Source organism: Sinocyclocheilus rhinocerous, unplaced genomic scaffold (assembly GCF_001515625.1).
Source record: "Sinocyclocheilus rhinocerous isolate Xijiao unplaced genomic scaffold, SAMN03320098_v1.1 scaffold1717, whole genome shotgun sequence".
Classification (NCBI taxonomy): Eukaryota; Metazoa; Chordata; class Actinopteri; order Cypriniformes; family Cyprinidae; genus Sinocyclocheilus; species Sinocyclocheilus rhinocerous.
In genome coordinates, this window is record NW_015660014.1 from 513,117 (window position 1) to 530,132 (window position 17,016).

General features: G+C 41.0%; 1 protein-coding gene across 7 annotated transcripts in view; it reads left to right on the forward strand.

Annotated features, from left to right (window-relative positions):
* The window catches only part of LOC107724793 (atrophin-1-like), a 31,774-nt gene extending 15,050 nt beyond the window's left edge, over positions 1-16,724 (forward strand). Inside the window, exons 1-10 of one of the 7 annotated variants that reach the window (XM_016533837.1) lie at positions 1,427-2,230; positions 6,031-6,174; positions 6,497-6,598; positions 7,007-7,126; positions 7,213-9,914; positions 10,423-10,639; positions 10,842-12,270; positions 13,292-13,435; positions 13,524-13,701; positions 16,123-16,724. In XM_016533837.1, coding sequence (XP_016389323.1) covers positions 6,148-6,174; positions 6,497-6,598; positions 7,007-7,126; positions 7,213-9,914; positions 10,423-10,639; positions 10,842-12,270; positions 13,292-13,435; positions 13,524-13,701; positions 16,123-16,156 — 4,953 coding nt within the window. In that variant the 5' untranslated portion in view covers positions 1,427-2,230; positions 6,031-6,147 and the 3' untranslated portion in view covers positions 16,157-16,724. Of the gene's footprint in view, positions 1-1,426; positions 2,231-6,030; positions 6,175-6,496; positions 6,599-7,006; positions 7,127-7,212; positions 9,915-10,422; positions 10,640-10,841; positions 12,271-13,284; positions 13,436-13,523; positions 13,702-16,122 lie in introns of those variants that run through there. The other 6 variants (XM_016533836.1, XM_016533839.1, XM_016533838.1 and 3 more) reach the window with 6 other exon arrangements.
* Positions 16,725-17,016: the final 292 nt, after the last annotated feature.

Here is a 17,016-nt window from a genome sequence, read left to right on the forward strand (position 1 = left end):
TTTACTGAATGCTGATCGTGTGATGTGCTGTAACGAATTCCAAACCGTAAGAGAACGCCGCTCCCTGTTAAACACCTGCAACAGTAAATCAATGCAAAGTAGCTCTGCAGCCAGTCTGAGCATCTCGTGCTTCAAACGGTAGATGGGGACGGCAGACATGATAACGCACGCGCACTTCTGCGAGGTTGGTTACTATGGTTACAACACAATGGGAGCCGGGACAGAGGTCTATTCGAAAGGGAAGAAAAAACTGCAGGAGAGAGAGACTGAGGGAGATGGATTGTGTATGGGTGTGTGAGAGAGACCGCTTGACTGGTCACTCCACTGCAGTCTTACAAGAAAGTACAGATTTGGCGAAGCTCTTTTAGTCTAATGCCATCTTTACAATGCAAAGGCAGCAGAGAAGCTAAATCTAAATGAGTTTATATTCCACAAAAACCACAATGGTAGGCTAAAAGAACTTACAAAATATCTTATGAAATTATTTTTGAAAATATAATAAATATAGAAACATGAAATTATAAATATAAAATACAAATTATTGAATTATGAAATATGTGCTCCGTCATGACAATGACAAAGACAGATTAGTACCTTTTTTATGTGACATTGTGTCTTCACAGTTTGAGGCAGGCACAGAGCCACATCAGAGCCTAGCCTGTGTAAAGACACCTTAAAGTATGTGAATTGCTATTGTGATAGTGAAAAGCTTGTTTGTTTACTGCAGGACACATGTTAGCTAGACCAGCATAATATGTGTATATTAGGCTATTTGATTATTGTAATTGTGTGTGTGTGTGTGTGATTTTGGTTTAATAAGAGCAATTTAGTATTGTCAGATTTTAGGGATGTTGGTGGGCCTTTTATATTAATGAAAACGTATTGGATGGAGAAAAGTGGGAGTTATATGCCAGAATGAAGCCAGACTGATTGTACGTTTCCTAAAACAATCCCTAGATAGCTATTTGGTTATAAATAGCTAATAAAATAGGTTATATTATCCAACAGCCAGTATGGCCTTCATGACATCAGCCGAAAGGAAAGTCGTTTCACAGGAAGAGCAAGGCGTTATATTTAGACTAAAGTTACAAATTCAAACTAACTACTTTCATGCTTACTTTTCTGACTTTCAGATTTTTCAAATCTGTATATTTGAAATAAGCCTCATGAACATGGATGATTAGGTTCTGATGAACAAAATTGCCTGTTTCAAATAATAACTTTGCAGGAGTAATGGCACCCCTACCTCATTAAGGTACTACAATTAGGCCCAATTAGTGCCCATTACCTAATCAAGCAGTTCTAGGTTAATTTCCTTAATGAAGTGTGGTAAATCGACAATTAAATAAGCAGTAATTTACATAATAAATACCCTTATCTCGACATCTTTCTTTATTCCTTTTTCCTTGTCTTTCCTTCCCTACCTTGCCATTTTCCCTGAAGAATAAGGAAAATCACGCCCCTTTCCCTCGAGTGGTCGTGCGTCCCTCGCTCACCCCTCCGTGAAGATTTGTCCTCGTACAGACTGCAAAAGAGTCCAAGTCGTCTTGACAGAGGAGCGGGAGAAGGGCAGAAAGAAAAGGGGGTGGGGAAGAATCAAACGTACGCATCAATTTGTACAGTCTTCAGCTGCACCCCGTTTTCTGCGCCGATTTTAGGGGGAGCGGCTGGGAAAACACTGCGTTATTTGCGAAGCCGCGACAATGTAAATCTTTTCGTGCCGCGAGTTGCCTGTATGTTTAAACGCGTGTAGGTCAATGTACAGTACGAACGGCAGCAGGAGAGAAAAAGAAAGGGAAGATACGCATCGCTGGATATTATAGGTAAGAAGAGGAGAAAATGGATGCTTATATTTGACTCTTTGGCCATGTTCAGATGGTTCCCCCTTCCTCGCACTCCCGTCTTTGTGCTTTACTAATGTGCATAGATTGGGCTGAAATCATATTGCAAATCGGGGTGCGTAACCACGCAGGTCTCGAGTGCTCACATTCCACGGAGCTCGACAAGAATGCCATTCGCCATTCTGATCCCAAAGCTTCCTCATATGAGAAGGAAAAGAAGAGGGGGGGGGTGTACTCGCGACCCTTTCTCCTCGTCTTGTCAGGATTGAATGTGCAGTGCATTGTCTGAGAACTGTAATCCAGAGGTCGTCCAGTTAGTACAGTAGAGCACTGCCTCTGCATGCGTATCAATAACAAGCAGCAGAAGAATGGAAGAAAGGAACGTTGCGGTGCGTGGCCGAGCGATGATGCACGTTCGGGTGTCTTAACTCACCCTACCTTTTGGCATCGTGCTTTTACGTGCTAAAGAATTCAAAACCAAAGCAAATTCCAACTATATTTGTGCATATGTGTATAAGAAGGGGACAGGGTGTATGATATGTTGTGTGTGGCAAGCCATTTAAACATGTATTCCTTAAAATTAACTAATACTCTTTTTATATTACTAGTACTTTTTTTATATTGGCGTTACTAGTAAGTAATCCAGTGTTGTGAACAGTATATTTTTCCGTTTTATTAGTACTACGTTCTAGTAATTATCCATTACATATTAGTGTTTATCTCAGCAGTGAAAAGTAACTATTCCATTGTTACTGGTAAAAAATTGCGTTATTTATTATTTATTTGTTTAACCATTGATTTCTTTGGAGATTATGTGCTTAAATATTCACTTATATTGGGTTGTATCTAGTATGCATTCCAGTTGTTGCTGATTCATATTTCAGTTTTACTAGTAACTATTAATTAGGTACTGGTATGTATTTCACATCATTCATAATATTCAAATAGTTATTAGCATTTAATCCCATTTTTCTAGTACTACCCGAATACAAACTAGTACCTGTTTATTAGATACTAGTGTATAATCCATCTATTACTTGTAAGATTTTTTTAATTAAACTGAAGTAGCCATTCTTGCTGATCATTACTCACAAATATTAAAAAAGTTGTAACTAGTGAGAAAATAAATTGGACCAAATTCTAGGGCTGTCAAAAAGGCTGAAAAACTAAATTTGAATTTTGTACTTAAATATGATCAATATTCGAATTATATTCGAATTTAAAATGCATAATTTCAGTTTGGGGGAAAAAAGCTTTTGGCTTGTCTCCTGAGGCCACAAGAGGGCGCATCGAGCAAAATATTACTATTGCACGTTTATTCAAAGCAATAAAATAACATGACAATCTGTGGAAAAAGTGCATAATGTTTAAAATAATGTTTATAAACTGAATAAAATTAAGTTGCATAAACAATTATAAACAAAACGGCATCATGTATGTATGCATTGTTTAATACAAAGGGCCGAAAGCCAATCACACAGAGTACTTTTTTCATTTAAAAACATGAGATGCAGTGGGATGGGGAAAAACCCGCCATAAAGTCTCAAGACATGTTTTTTAAAAGTTGAACTTGCATTAATTTTACATGGCTTTCTAAACATGCGGCTCTCTTGTGCGAGATGCGAGTGCAACGTTAGCTGTTAGATGTCACTCTAGAAAATGCGCAAAATATGCGTTCTGTGTGAATGGCTTGGTTTTAATTTTGACGTAAACAAGATATTCTCCACATCGATGTTCTCTTTTTCCGCAATATTTTGAATGAACAACGCAGCAGTGCCGCATCTAGTGGGTTCAACTGGATAGGCTAACAAAAACATTAAAATGCAACAACACTAACATCGTCTGATAAGGCTGCCTGACGCACACTTAAAATTCGAATGCACTGTTTTTCCATTTGAATGTGGATTTTTATTTTAAATTCGACGATTATTCGAAATTCGAATTTTTATTTGACAGCCCTACTAAATTCTAATCTTATTTGTATTACTACTAGTAGTAATACTTTTATATACTTACATATACTTATGTACTTATATTAATACTAGTATCTTATAAATGGGTACTAGTAAAACTGAAACCAAGCAAATATTGGAATAGGTACTAATAGTTACAACTGGAATATGTAGTCAGAAGTGAATAGTTAATATCTAAACTACAGTTCCTTACAGGATTAAATGACACAAATTTGCAATTTGTTATCAGGAACAACAGACTAACTTGTACCAGTAACTTTACAATTTGTGTTGTGGCTAGTATATAAAGAATGGTAGTAGTATCTAATGAACAGTTAGTAAACTGAAAAAGATACTAGTCACTAATAATTATTAATATTTAACAAATAAGTACTAATAACATCTAAATAGATGCTAGTCTAAAGAATAAATGTTTAAACTGCTTGCCATATGTTGTGTGCCTTTATGTATATACTGTATTGTAATGACGGTATTGCTGATTCCTTAGATGCATGTGTTTGCAGTGGGAGAGTGGAAGGCTTTTGGTATGCATGGAGCTTGGCCAAGATTTTGGTAATGGACTCCTGATGAATGAAGGTTCACCTGTAGACAAGAGTGCTGGCAGCCTTTATTGTTTGTCATTTGGATATATTACCTTGTGCACATTGTAATTGGATCACAAATATTACATTTATGGGATACGCACTAGGTGCAGTCTTTGTGTGTTTGGCACTAGAATTAATTCTCGTTTTACAAATGAGTATTTTGTTAATTGTGGTCATGATGGAGTAGCCCGAGTATTCACTGTGTTGGTTGTCAACAGCCTGTAAATCTGTTTATATGTAATATTTATCAGCGCTGTGGTTTTTCTCTTGTGTTCAGTGGTTTGGGTGTAAATGTACATTTTGCAGTTTTGAAGGCGGCGCTAAATACACTCACTCACTTCACAGTCTGTTAGAGTGCTATATATAGTCTCATTCACAATAAATGAATGTGTGTGTGTGTGTGTGTGTGTGTAAAAGAGAGAGAGAAATAGTAGAGGCTGATTTGAAATCCTGGAGTGACTTACTTAACCTCCTACCAACACTGTATCTTTTTGTCTCCATCTAATTATTTATCGTCCTTCTCTCTCTCTCAAACAAGTGGGAGTTTGTCAGCTTGTTTTTCTCATGAACAAATGTAGTGTCTCTCATGGTTGTGTTTAGAATATGGGTCATGTGTTCAAAAGGCTGACGTGCCTCAAAATTTGAAAAATGATTCACTACAACTGTGATGAGGTTAATTAGCAATGTTATTGTATGCCAGTGAATTCTTGCATCATTGCTAAGCGATTGTGTTTGAATTAGCCCAATATTGTCAGACTATAATTGAAACATTATTCAAGATTTTTAATTAAAATTAAAATTAAATTAAATTGCTGTCAGTGAGGCAGGCTAGAAACAAGAAGATAGAACAAAAAAAAAACTGTATATCTGTAAGAACCTTCCAGTTAAAATATACTCTCTGATAGTGGAAAGAATTTCTGCTCAGAGACTATCAAGATAGTTTCTATCACATTAAAGGGGTGTTTGAAATAACATTTAACACTTCAAATGTAAATGGAAAATTTTTATTATTATTACATAGTGTAAAGCGTGTATTTGTGAGTATTTATGTAAATACATGAGTGTGTTTGAATATTAAGTATGTATTTATGTGCATGTTGCATTTAGAGTGTTGTGTGTATGTTGATCTTTTGGTGTAAGCAGTGCCTCTCCCTATGTTGGCTGCAGTGGATGGTTTTTCCAGAGCTCCATTCAACATTGATGACTGAAGCTCAGTTTCAGAGTACCACAAACCCTCTGAAGTACCATGCAGTCCACACAAAAATATTTTTCTAATACTGTATAGCATTATTGTTCCCCAACACTGTTACTGCAAACAGTATAATGTTTTAGTGTCTATGCTGTGTAGACATTGTGTTGATTACAGATTGTTTAATCAGAAATCATTTAATTGATTATGATAGATATACCAATGAACATTTGGTTATAATTTTGCACTTAAAGTGGACCAATCTCATCACCCCTTCATATTACATGAGAAGGGAATTAAATGAACAATTTGCCTTGTCCTGGTAGCATTGATAGATTTATTAAGTATCTGATAACAAATAGAAATACAAGTACTATATTTATTATACTAATGCAATGGTAAAGTTTACTTTGACTTCAGTGGTATTCACTCTGTTCCCCCAGGTTTTAAAGATTTAATGCTATGATAGGCAGCCTGTAGGCCAACCGTCCTGATTGTGGTCACGCTCCCGCTTTCTGTAATGGTTGACTGGAAGGAATGGACCACATAGAGAGCTAGTCATGAAGACCCGAACCAACAAAGAATCGGTGAGGGCATTACAGCATACTCAGAACAGCATAAAAGGTAGACCATGTGTAGATATAAGTCTTTAAGTCAGTCAGAACCATTTTAAGTGCACTTGTATCTGTTATTAAAAAGTATTTGGATATCCATAGTAGATTGTACCATTTATTAAAATAGTATTTTTCCACTTAGTATTTCAACAAAACATACTTTTAGTTCCTAATCAGTTTCTGTCACTTTATCTGTTCTGTTTTTGTCTTACGCTGTAATTTTGTCATGCTGTCTTTCTTTCTCTTTCTTCTGTTTGTCTTTGCCCTCCCTCGGTCATGTTGGGCATGGCCACAGATGCCCGCTCGCAGTGGACACAGGAGGGGGGGCAGTGAGGAAAGGAGGGGTAGACGTCCGCACCCCAGCCCCTCCCAAGCAGAGCGCAACGAAAGGCAAACGGTAAGATTACAGTATTGTATTTTCCTCCGTCTGTCTTTATTTCTCTTAATGTAGGCCTATTTTTTTTATGATCTTCTCTATTGTCCTAGTTTCTTCATCTTTGATAACCTCACCCTTGGTCCACCTCATTTCTTTTTTTTTTTCTTATCTCTGTCACTGAATTCTTTCATGCCTCATCTATAGAGTTTAGATGACCTTAGCCTGAATGTTCATGATCAGTCTTTTTCACAGTATTCCACACCAGTGTGCATTTACAGTATGTGTTGTGTGTTTAGAAATTTTGTTGGCTGTTTTGCATTCACTTGTGGGCTTGTGAGCAAATTTTTTGTTTGTTTTCTTTCGTTGTTTTTTATACTAAATATAAAAATGCAACAGCCTCACATCATGATTAAAAATTATACTATTAAGCAGAGAACTGCCGGAGAGGAATTGGCTGTTGGGCGTTTCAGCCGGAGATCTCAAGGCCATGATTCATCAGAAAGTGAAGGGGAGGAGCATGTGCCACCGCCCAAAAGACAGAAAGTCCAGGTAATGGTCACATTTTTTGAAACATTGAATATAAGAACCATAAGATTGAAAATGTTTATAAATATAATATTTGATTTTGCCACTAGGACTCCTCCAATCCCCCAGCCCCACCCCTTTCAACTAACACTCCGACTTCAGCTCCACCTCCAATGTCAAGCAACAGTCAATCAAGAGAAAGTGACAATGAGGATGGCCAATCACAAGGCAGTCGGAGCTCAATTGGAGGCAGCTTAGCCAATAGTAGCAGCAGCATAAGCAGTGGACGGGACATTGACCAGGACAATCGATCCTCTTCTCCGAGTCTCTCTGCTTCCCCATTGGCCAGTTTGGATTCTGAATCTGACTCTCCAGATTCCCCAAAGCAGGGTGATAAAATCAAAGATAGAGGGGCGTCAAAATGTGTAGCAGAGGATCAGAGAGGCTCAGGGAGAGGTGAGGATGGCAGACCAGAGGACCAGAGGGACAGTGAGGGAGGATTGGAGGCAGATTTATCTTCTTTAAAGTCCTCGTCATCCCTCTATACATCTCATCGTGGAATGGTGGACAATGCAAGTGATGCAAGTAGCAACAGGAAGTCATACTTTCCCCTAGATTCCAAACTTGCAAACAAAGTGGAGTATACAGGTCCTGGTGGTCCCGAGACGCTACACACCTGCAGTCGCATCCCTTCTAAAACAAGCACTCAGTGTGGGAAACCTGGGGTGGGAGGAGCTGAGTATTCCCATGGGAATTCAAATGTGAGCCATGGACCGACACTCCCACCTCCACCTGCCCTGAAACCTCTAGAGGTGGGGCAGAATGCTCCAGGTGGTGATAGTAAAGCAGACAAACCAGAGAAAGGTGATAAGTCTGTTCCACCCTCCTTGCTTCCACAAACTAGTACGGTTCCCCAGCAACCTCCTCCTCCCAACACTCACCATTACACCCCCACCAGCTGGTCAGGGGGACCTCCTTCTAGTTGTCCTGGCAACTGGGGATATGTACGTTACCCAGGTAACCACCACACACATCCAAGCCAGCAGCCCCCAGTGCAGCAACAGCTTCCCTCTGTGTACAATTCTCCTTCATCCACCCGACACTCCTCCCACCCACCTTACTTATCTCACCCTCATCCCCACCCACACAAAGAGTTCCTGCCCAGGTATAGCACTGCAGCTGAGCGGGAGAGGGGTGGGAGGGAATTTGGCAACAGAGACTTCCCTGCAAGTAATAGCAGTAGCAATGCAAACAGCAGCAGCGGTAGCATCTGTGGTAGCATTTCTGTTGGTGGAGGACCCAACTCTAATGTGGGCCGGGATTTTGGGAACTCGCTACCTGGACAGAACAGAGAATATAGCGCAAACCGGGATGGACCTGCAGGACCACAGAGTGGTCGGGAATATGGACCAGGGTTTAGAGATCGGGAACGAGGAACTGGGAGGGAGTTTCCTTTGCAAAACCAGCAGCTTCAAGCACAGAGCAGAGAGTTTGGAACTGAAAGCACTGGAGGGGGTGGATTTCATCCAAGAGACAAGGACAGTAGGTGGGGAGATTTAGCAGGCCAAGGTAGGGAGGCAGGAAGTAACAGTTATGCTGGTAATGCCAACCAAGCACCTGTAGGTGCCCCACCATCTGCTTTACCTTCGGCGACCCTGGTGAACCGTGACCCAGCCAGTTCACCAAAAAACAGCTCTGGTCATCCTCCCTTTCCCTCGACAAATTCCATCCCCACAAGTAGAGACTATACCTCTCCAATAGATGCAAATGTGCAGCAGACACTACAAGGACAGACTCCCCAAGCAGCCTCCAATACTGCAGACCTTCCTCCCCCTCCAATCTATTTAAGAGAGTATCCTCCTCCAGGGTCAAACGATCCTTACCCACCCCCTGGATCAACCTCTTCTTCTGTCCAACTTTCTGGTGTGCCAAGGGAGTTCCCGAGCCCACCTGGACTGGCCCCAAATCTTACTCGGGAGTATCCTGGAGGACCTCCACTTCCACATCACCCTCACTATCCTGGCCAGACAGCCTTGTCTATGCAGCGCAGAGACAGAGAGAGGGAAAAGGACAACACTACATCTACTCTTCATTCAAATCGCAATCACCCTCAATCCCTTTCTCCTTCATCAAGTGGTTCTGGACCTGGTCATCCAAACTCTACTTCATATCCCCCTCCACCTCCTCCACCCTCCACTAGTTCACATTGTCAGCCCACATCCATTACATCCCTTCCAGGCAATCATGCTCGACAGGGCCCATATTCTTCATCCAATAAGACTCCACCAGCCCCGCTCTCTCCTATTCCCAATCCCTCAACCAATCCGATGGGAGGGTTTACTCCTTTTCCATCAACCTCTGCTCCTTCTGTACCACTTCCTGCATCAGGTGTATCCACCTCTTGTTCATCAGGTTGCAGGCCTACTCCTTACCATGGCACTTTAAGCAGTCATACTCCTTTCAGTAGCTCTTACCATGGCAATGGTAACCATGGAAATAGCAATGCCAGTGGCAATGCTCCCAACAACAGCAATAGCACTAGCACTCCATCATTATTGCACTCCCCTCAAAACACTAAAGTACAACCGCATCTCAATAATCCCTGTCATAACAACACTGCTTCAACCCCCAGCACATCTGTTGGAGTAGATGGTCACTCTGATTCATCTTCTGGCCCAGTGCCACCACCTGTCATCAAGGAGGAGCCAGTAGAGGAGAGGGAGGAGTTGGAGAGCCCTCCTCCAGTTCTCCGAAGTCCTTCCCCAGAACCAAAACCTGTTGACATTCCAGTTCATGCCAGCCAATCAGCTCGGTAAGACTAGGTGTTTCACTAAAATTAAACCTAATAAAGTATCATAAACAGGTGAATTAACAATACAAACAGATCATGCAATTGATATTAAAAATAGAGATGCACAATATAATGGTGTCATATTATTGGTTGATATATCATGTAATTAATATCTTATTATTGGCTGACAGCCTTCTACATAACTGTCTGTAGTTTCAGCCATACTTTGTAAATGTATTGAATGAACGTTTAACTAGCTTACTATGGTTGTGTTTAAGAAATGAAGGTAAATCACAACATCACTTTTATATCACAGGGCTATTGGTCAGGTGCGAAACAGGTTTTTACATTTACAGAAACCAATAATCAATTGCCAGGGAAACACAAGGGATGAGAAGATAACCTGATGTGCTAACTGATATAACACACAACTTGGTTCCACATGAAATGTGTGGTTTTTTTTTTGACAGTATTGACATGTATGATGATTGTTCACCTCATGGAAAAGATAAAACCTCTTTGGTTTCAGGTTCCACAGGGTTCTTGACCGGGGTAGTGGGAACTCTTGCGCCCGTAGTGATGTTCTGTTTGTTCCGCTTGATGGTTCTAAGCTTTGGAAGAAGAGAAATGAGGCCATAGAACGTGCTCGTAGAGAGGTCGAACAGCGAGCGAGAGACCTGCGAGAGAAAGAGCGGGAACGAGATAGAGAAAAGGAGAGAGAGAGAGACCTGGACAGACATTTTCAGGTAAGAGACAGCAGAGTTTGTTAGTAGCATTGCAAAAAAGTATTTCTGTAATCTCAGTATTTTTTTTTTCTCACTACAAAATATGGAAAATACTTTTTCTTGTCACGGCAGTGGAGTTTGTGTTTTTGTTTTGTTTTCTGTAGTTACTAGATTCTTTACACATTACTTGTCAGATTATTAATAAACATTTTTCTCTTTGTAGCAGAAGGACAGTTGCACAAGTGCAGGATTAGGAGCTACAGCCACACACCAGAGCTCTTCGCTTTTCTTTCCTTCTTCGTCCTCCATCCTTCTAGACCCTTCATCATCTTCCTCATCCTCTGTGAACCCCTCGCACCCAGCAGCCCATCCACAGTACCACCCTGCCCACCATGCCTCACACCCCCACTCCATTCACCCCTCTCATCCTCTGCATCACTCTCTCTCTCATTCCATTCCTCATTCTCTTCTCCTTCCTTCCATGGCAGGGGGCTCTCCAGTTGTTGGAGGCCCTCATGGTGCTCTTGGCATAGGGCTTGGGGGTCCATACTTGGGGCCTGATACTCCAGCCCTCAGAACCCTGAGTGAGTATGCCCGACCTCACGCCATGTCTCCGTTGGGTGCTGCCAGCCGTGCACAGTTACACCTTCCCCACCTTCACCACCACCCTCACCCGCATGTACACGCACATGCTAACGCTCATCCCCATGTGCATCCTTCATTTTTCCTGTCCCAATTCCAAAACCCAGCTCTCGCACACCCCCACCACCTTCCAGCCGACGCTGCCACGGCTGCTGCCATTCTGGGCTTTTTGTATGGGGGTGGACTGGAGGGAGGCCCCGCTTATCCAGGGCCTGGTGGGTTGGCTGGGGCGGGGCTTGGAGGAGTGGGATTCCCTCATGCTGTAGCAGTTCAAAGAGAGCGCGTGAAGCCAGGATTTGAGTTTAAGAGCGAGGAGCGTGTCTATACAGCTGGAGCCTTAGCTGACCCGGCAATAGCTTTGTCACACGCACACTCGCACACACACTCACACTCCTTGCTGTTGGGGGGCGGGGCTGGAGGTGGAGCTCCTGGTAGTGAGGTTGCCCTTTATGGTACTACTCCACCTCCTGCACCGCCCCCTCAAGCTTTAGCTGCAGCAGCTAGGAATCCAAATCCTGTCCCTCCATCTCTGTCAGTCCCACCCACCTCCTCTATTCTCCCAGCCACACTCCCCACCCACCAGGCTCCTGCAGGAGCCCCAGTGACACCAGCAGCCCCCGCCCCTCCTCCTCAACCTCCTCCCCCACCACCTCCTCCTCCACATTCTACCTTTCCAAATACACACCCTTCTTGTCAGCCCCCACCCCTCCCAACTCAGGCTACGCCCTCTGAACGATATCCCACCTCCGTTCGCACTCCTCCCAGCATCGAACGTGCAAGGAGCGTGGAGAGGGAAAGGGAGAGAGTGCTGCCTGCCACAGAGAGGGAGCGAGAGAGGGATAGGGAAAGGGCAGGGACAGGTGGAGGAGCAGCAGGAGGAGGCACAGCAGCTGCAGGAGGCACAGGAGGAGGAGATTCTCTCGGTCGGCTACAGATGCTGAACGTGACTCCTCATCACCACCAGCATTCACATATTCACTCTCACCTACATCTGCACCAGCAAGACACAGGTATTCACCATACACACACACTCTCACACTTTACACACTCTATTACAGCATAAAAATTTCAGCAAATTCAAAATATGATTCTGTCAGTATTAGGGATGGGTCAGGATGGTCGTTTATTCAGTGTTAATCTCAACAAAATTACTGATGAAAATGTTTGTTGAAGTTTTTTTTTTCATTGTCAACAAATAAAAAAAAGAGGAGCTGAAAAAAGTGCATCATGGTAAGATTAATAACCAAATTAAACATACATACTGTTGACAAAGATGACATATGAAAAAACAATATATGACAAAGAAAAAACAACACAGCAAGCATATTAACTGTGCAAATTTCACATTTTTGTTAAATGTTGACATGTTTTAATATATTCATTTCATATATACAATATATTAAATATTTTATTGGATTTCTCACCATTAAAAATTGTATTTTCATCATAAATTGCATACCATTTTTCGTCACCATACAAAAACTGTTACTACAACAAAATAATTAAACTGCTTAATAATTTATACTTCTTTCAGATACAATTACCCAGTTGACAAATGCGTTAATCTATGTTTTCTTCTTAGTTTTTTTCATAAATTGAGTATTTAGTGACAATTAAAGGGATGGCTCACCCAAAAATTGTCATCATTTATTCACCCTCACATTCCAGATCTATATTGCTTTTTGTGCTTTTTTGTGAAGCACAAAAGAAGCTATTTTGAAATTTTATATTGTACTCCATTAACTTTAAGTGTAAGGACGAAACAATTGAAATATTCTTCAAAATACTTTTTTTGTTTTACACAGAAGAAAAAAAAGGATGTAGATCTGAAACAACATGACTAAATAAAATTGTTTTTGAATGAACTCTCTCGGTAAGCAGCCATAAAAGTACCACTTCTGTAACAAATTTAGCAAGAATAATGGCAGCACTGTTCCTGTACAAAATAATTTTTACCTACAGTGCCACTGGGAAACTGTGCTACTCTTATTAAATTTCCCACTTTTGTTTTGTTACGTATTTGGGTGGCAGCCGCGGGAGGGGTACACCCCCTGATGGATCCGCTGGCATCAGGGTCTCCCCTGGCCCGTCTGCCATACCCAGGGGCTGCTCTTGGGCCTCCCATCCTGGCACACTCCCTCACTGACAGCGAGGTGCTTCGACAGCAGCTCTTTGGTAAGAGGTGTAATGATGTTCTGTTGCGATATATTTCCTCGTTCTATGTGTTACATGATTTCTACACCTGTTTGCATGTTGTGTACAGGCGGTCCTTTTCGTGAGATGTCCCAGTCCTCGTCTCTGGGTGGGTCCATGTCTGCAGCACACCAGCTCCAGGCGATGCAGCAGGCTCAGAGTGCCGAGATTCAGTTCCAGAGACTTGCCCTGGAACAGCAGTGGATCCACCACCATCATCACACCCTCGCCCAGGACGAGTACTACAGGTGAGTGCAAACATGTACAGTGGGTACGGAAAGTATTCAGACCCCCTTAAATTTTTCACTCTTTGTTATATTGCAGCCATTTGCTAAAATCATTTAAGTTAATTTTTTTTCCTCATTAATGTACACACAGCACCCCATATTGACAGAAAAACACAGAATTGTTGACATTTTTGCAAATTTATTAAAAAAGAAAAACTGAAAAATGCTCAGTATTTAGTAGAAGCACCCATTTGATCTAATACAGCCATGAGTCTTTTTGGGAAAAATGCAACAAGTTTTTCACACCTGGACTTGGGGATCCTCTGCCATTCCTCCTTGCAAATCCTCTCCAGTTCTGTCAGGTTGGACGGTAAACGTTGGTGGACAGCCATTTTTAGGTCTCTCCAGAGATGCTCAATTGGGTTTAAGTCAGGGATCTGGCTGGGCCATTCAAGAACAGTCACAGAGTTGTTGTGAAGCCACTCCTTCGTTATTTTAGCTGTGTGCTTAGGGTCATTGTCTTGTTGGAAGGTAAACCTTAGTTCCAGTCTGAGGTCCTGAGCACTCTGGAGAAGGTTTTCGCCCAGGATATCCCTGTACTTGGCCGCATTCATCTTTCCCTCGATTGCAACCAGTCGTCCTGTCCCTGCAGCTGAAAAACACCCCCACAGCATGATGCTGCCACCACCATGCTTCACTGTTGGGACTGTATTGGACAGGTGCCTGGTTTTCTCCACACATACCGCTTAGAATTAAGGCCAAAAAGTTCTATCTTGGTCTCATCAGACCAGAGAATCTTATTTCTCACCATCTTGGAGTCCTTCAGGTGTTTTTTTAGCAAACTCCATGCGGGCTTTCATGTGTCTTGAACTGAGGAGAGGCTTCCGTCGGGCCACTCTGCCATAAAGCCCCGACTGGTGGAGGGCTGCAGTGATGGTTGACTTTCTACAACTTTCTCCCATCTCCCGACTGCATCTCTGGAGCTCAGCCACAGTGATCTTTGGGTTCTTCTTTACCTCTCTCACCAAGGCTCTTCTCCCCCGATAGCTCAGTTTGGCCGGACGGCCAGCTCTAGGAAGGGTTCTGGTCATCTGTACATTAATGAGGAAAAAAATTTAACTTAAATGATTTTAGCAAATGGCTGCAACATAACAAAGAGTGAAAAATTTAAGGGGGTCTGAATACTTTCCGTACCCACTGTATACTGCACATAGATGTGAATGCACAACATTAGATTTTTTTATGCAATTTGAAGTACTACCAAACCCAGTATTAGTATCACTGATGTTGCCTATTTCCAGAAGTGAAAATCCCATTCATTTTTTCATAGAGAAATTGATTTTTAACAGTAAACCTTTCCAGACAGACCTATCCTGACTTCTGACATTAAGCGATTCTGTGGAAGCCACAAGTCCGTGAGATTCCAGCAGAATTGTTTAATAGCCAAATTCTGGATGAAGAACTACTCCACCCATAATCCTAAAGATCTCTAATCTTTTTGTATTCTATCTATTTGTTTTCTTTTTATTTATTATACAATTAACAAAAGCAGAAAAAGGCCTAACACTAGCTTGCTCTATTCTTTTTCTATTCAATCTGTTATCATTTTATTTATTATATAATAAAAAAAAAACTTGCTACATGTACTGCGTTAAGCTAACTGAGACTTGTTATAGAGATTCCTAAATGCATCTACTTTCGGAAGGCCAAAAAGTGCTTTTGCTTTCACACTGAAACACACAGCGTCTCCCTGACATGGCTGCTTCAACACTAACTGCGGTTACTGAAACCACGCCTTCTTTCTTTGCGTGCACATTTGGGCGGCATTATGCAAATATTTCCACATAGTGAGGTAGATATGTGGGGGCGTGTTAGAACGAGCCGTTTTAGGGGGGCGTGGCAGAGTCTTAACTTTGATAAAGAATATCTCTTTGGTTTTGAGACTTTAGTCTTTGCAACTTCAGGGATCTTATCTAAGCACAATCAGCTTGTAACACTCCAAAGAGAAAGGAAAACTTGAAATCGCATCATATGACCCCTTTAAGTAATTTTGTTGCTTCAAATCAAAGTATGTAAAGTATGTGATTTATGTTGGAGCTGGATGGTTTGGTTCATGGCTTGTAACTCTTTAAGGAACTTTTTGAAATCCCTGTGGAGAATGTGAATGAAAAAGTGGGTGGTCACTGTTCTATAGCAATACCTCCATGTAAATATACATTTAGCATTGTATTTGAAAGGCTTGATTTTGAACATTATTTATAAAGTATTATTCAACATTAACACGTAAGGACGATATTTTTTGTCAGTTTTATTATTTTAATCAGTATAAAAATCATCAATGTTGTAAACATGACTTGCTCATACCTACACAACATATCAAATTTAACATCTACAGTGCAGTCTTTTTGTTCTTTCGTCTTTGACCTTTGCCCTCCATTGCAGCCACCTAAAGAAAGAGAGTGACAAAACGCTGTGAGAAACACAGAGGACATGAAGACAAGAAAATGAAGAAGGGATGAAGTGCAAATAAAAAAGAAACAATCATTTCAAAATTCAAAATGAATGACAACAAATCTGGATAGAGGTTTGGATGTGACATCAGAACATATATCAGTCTGAACTAACTTAAATACAGGTGCAACAAACAATGTGTATATTCCAAAAAATGTAAGATTTATAACTCTGGCATACAGCCTAGACACTGTGGCACTGAACAGTTATTCCCAAATGTCCTGGAGGATTCCTTATTGTGTTATTTCAAACACCAGACAGAGTTCAGTCTATGTACACAACATTGTGCCAGAGAGAATGTCTAAGAATCAAGTTCACTCTTATGTCTTTGCATGTAGCTAGATACAAAAAGCCCAATGGGCTAAAACTCTTGATCCGTTTTTTTCTTCTTTTTTTCTTTGTTTGTTTGTTTTTGGAAAACTTTACCACTCTGAAAGAGTTTATGAAAGGGTGCATGAGATGAACAGCTTACCTTCTTAATGTTTCTTTAATGTGTTTTTATTCAAAATTATTAATGTTGTTTGTTTGTTAATAATTATATGATTATATAAACATTATTTTTTATTCATTTTTTTTACATTTTCATGGTACCACTGTTAATTTTTAATTTTTTATGTTGAATTAATTACCTTGTGGGGGGAAAAATGCAAGATAAAAAATAATGAAAGAGAAAAATCTGGAAATAAAATACCATTTTTTTCTATAAGTCTTTGTGTGTGCAGTTCACTGGTTTCTACTGTATCTGTGCTTGTGTGAGTCATGTATGTCTAACAATTACTGTCAAAGTGACCACAAAAATGATTTAAACTTGATTTTCCGGTTATT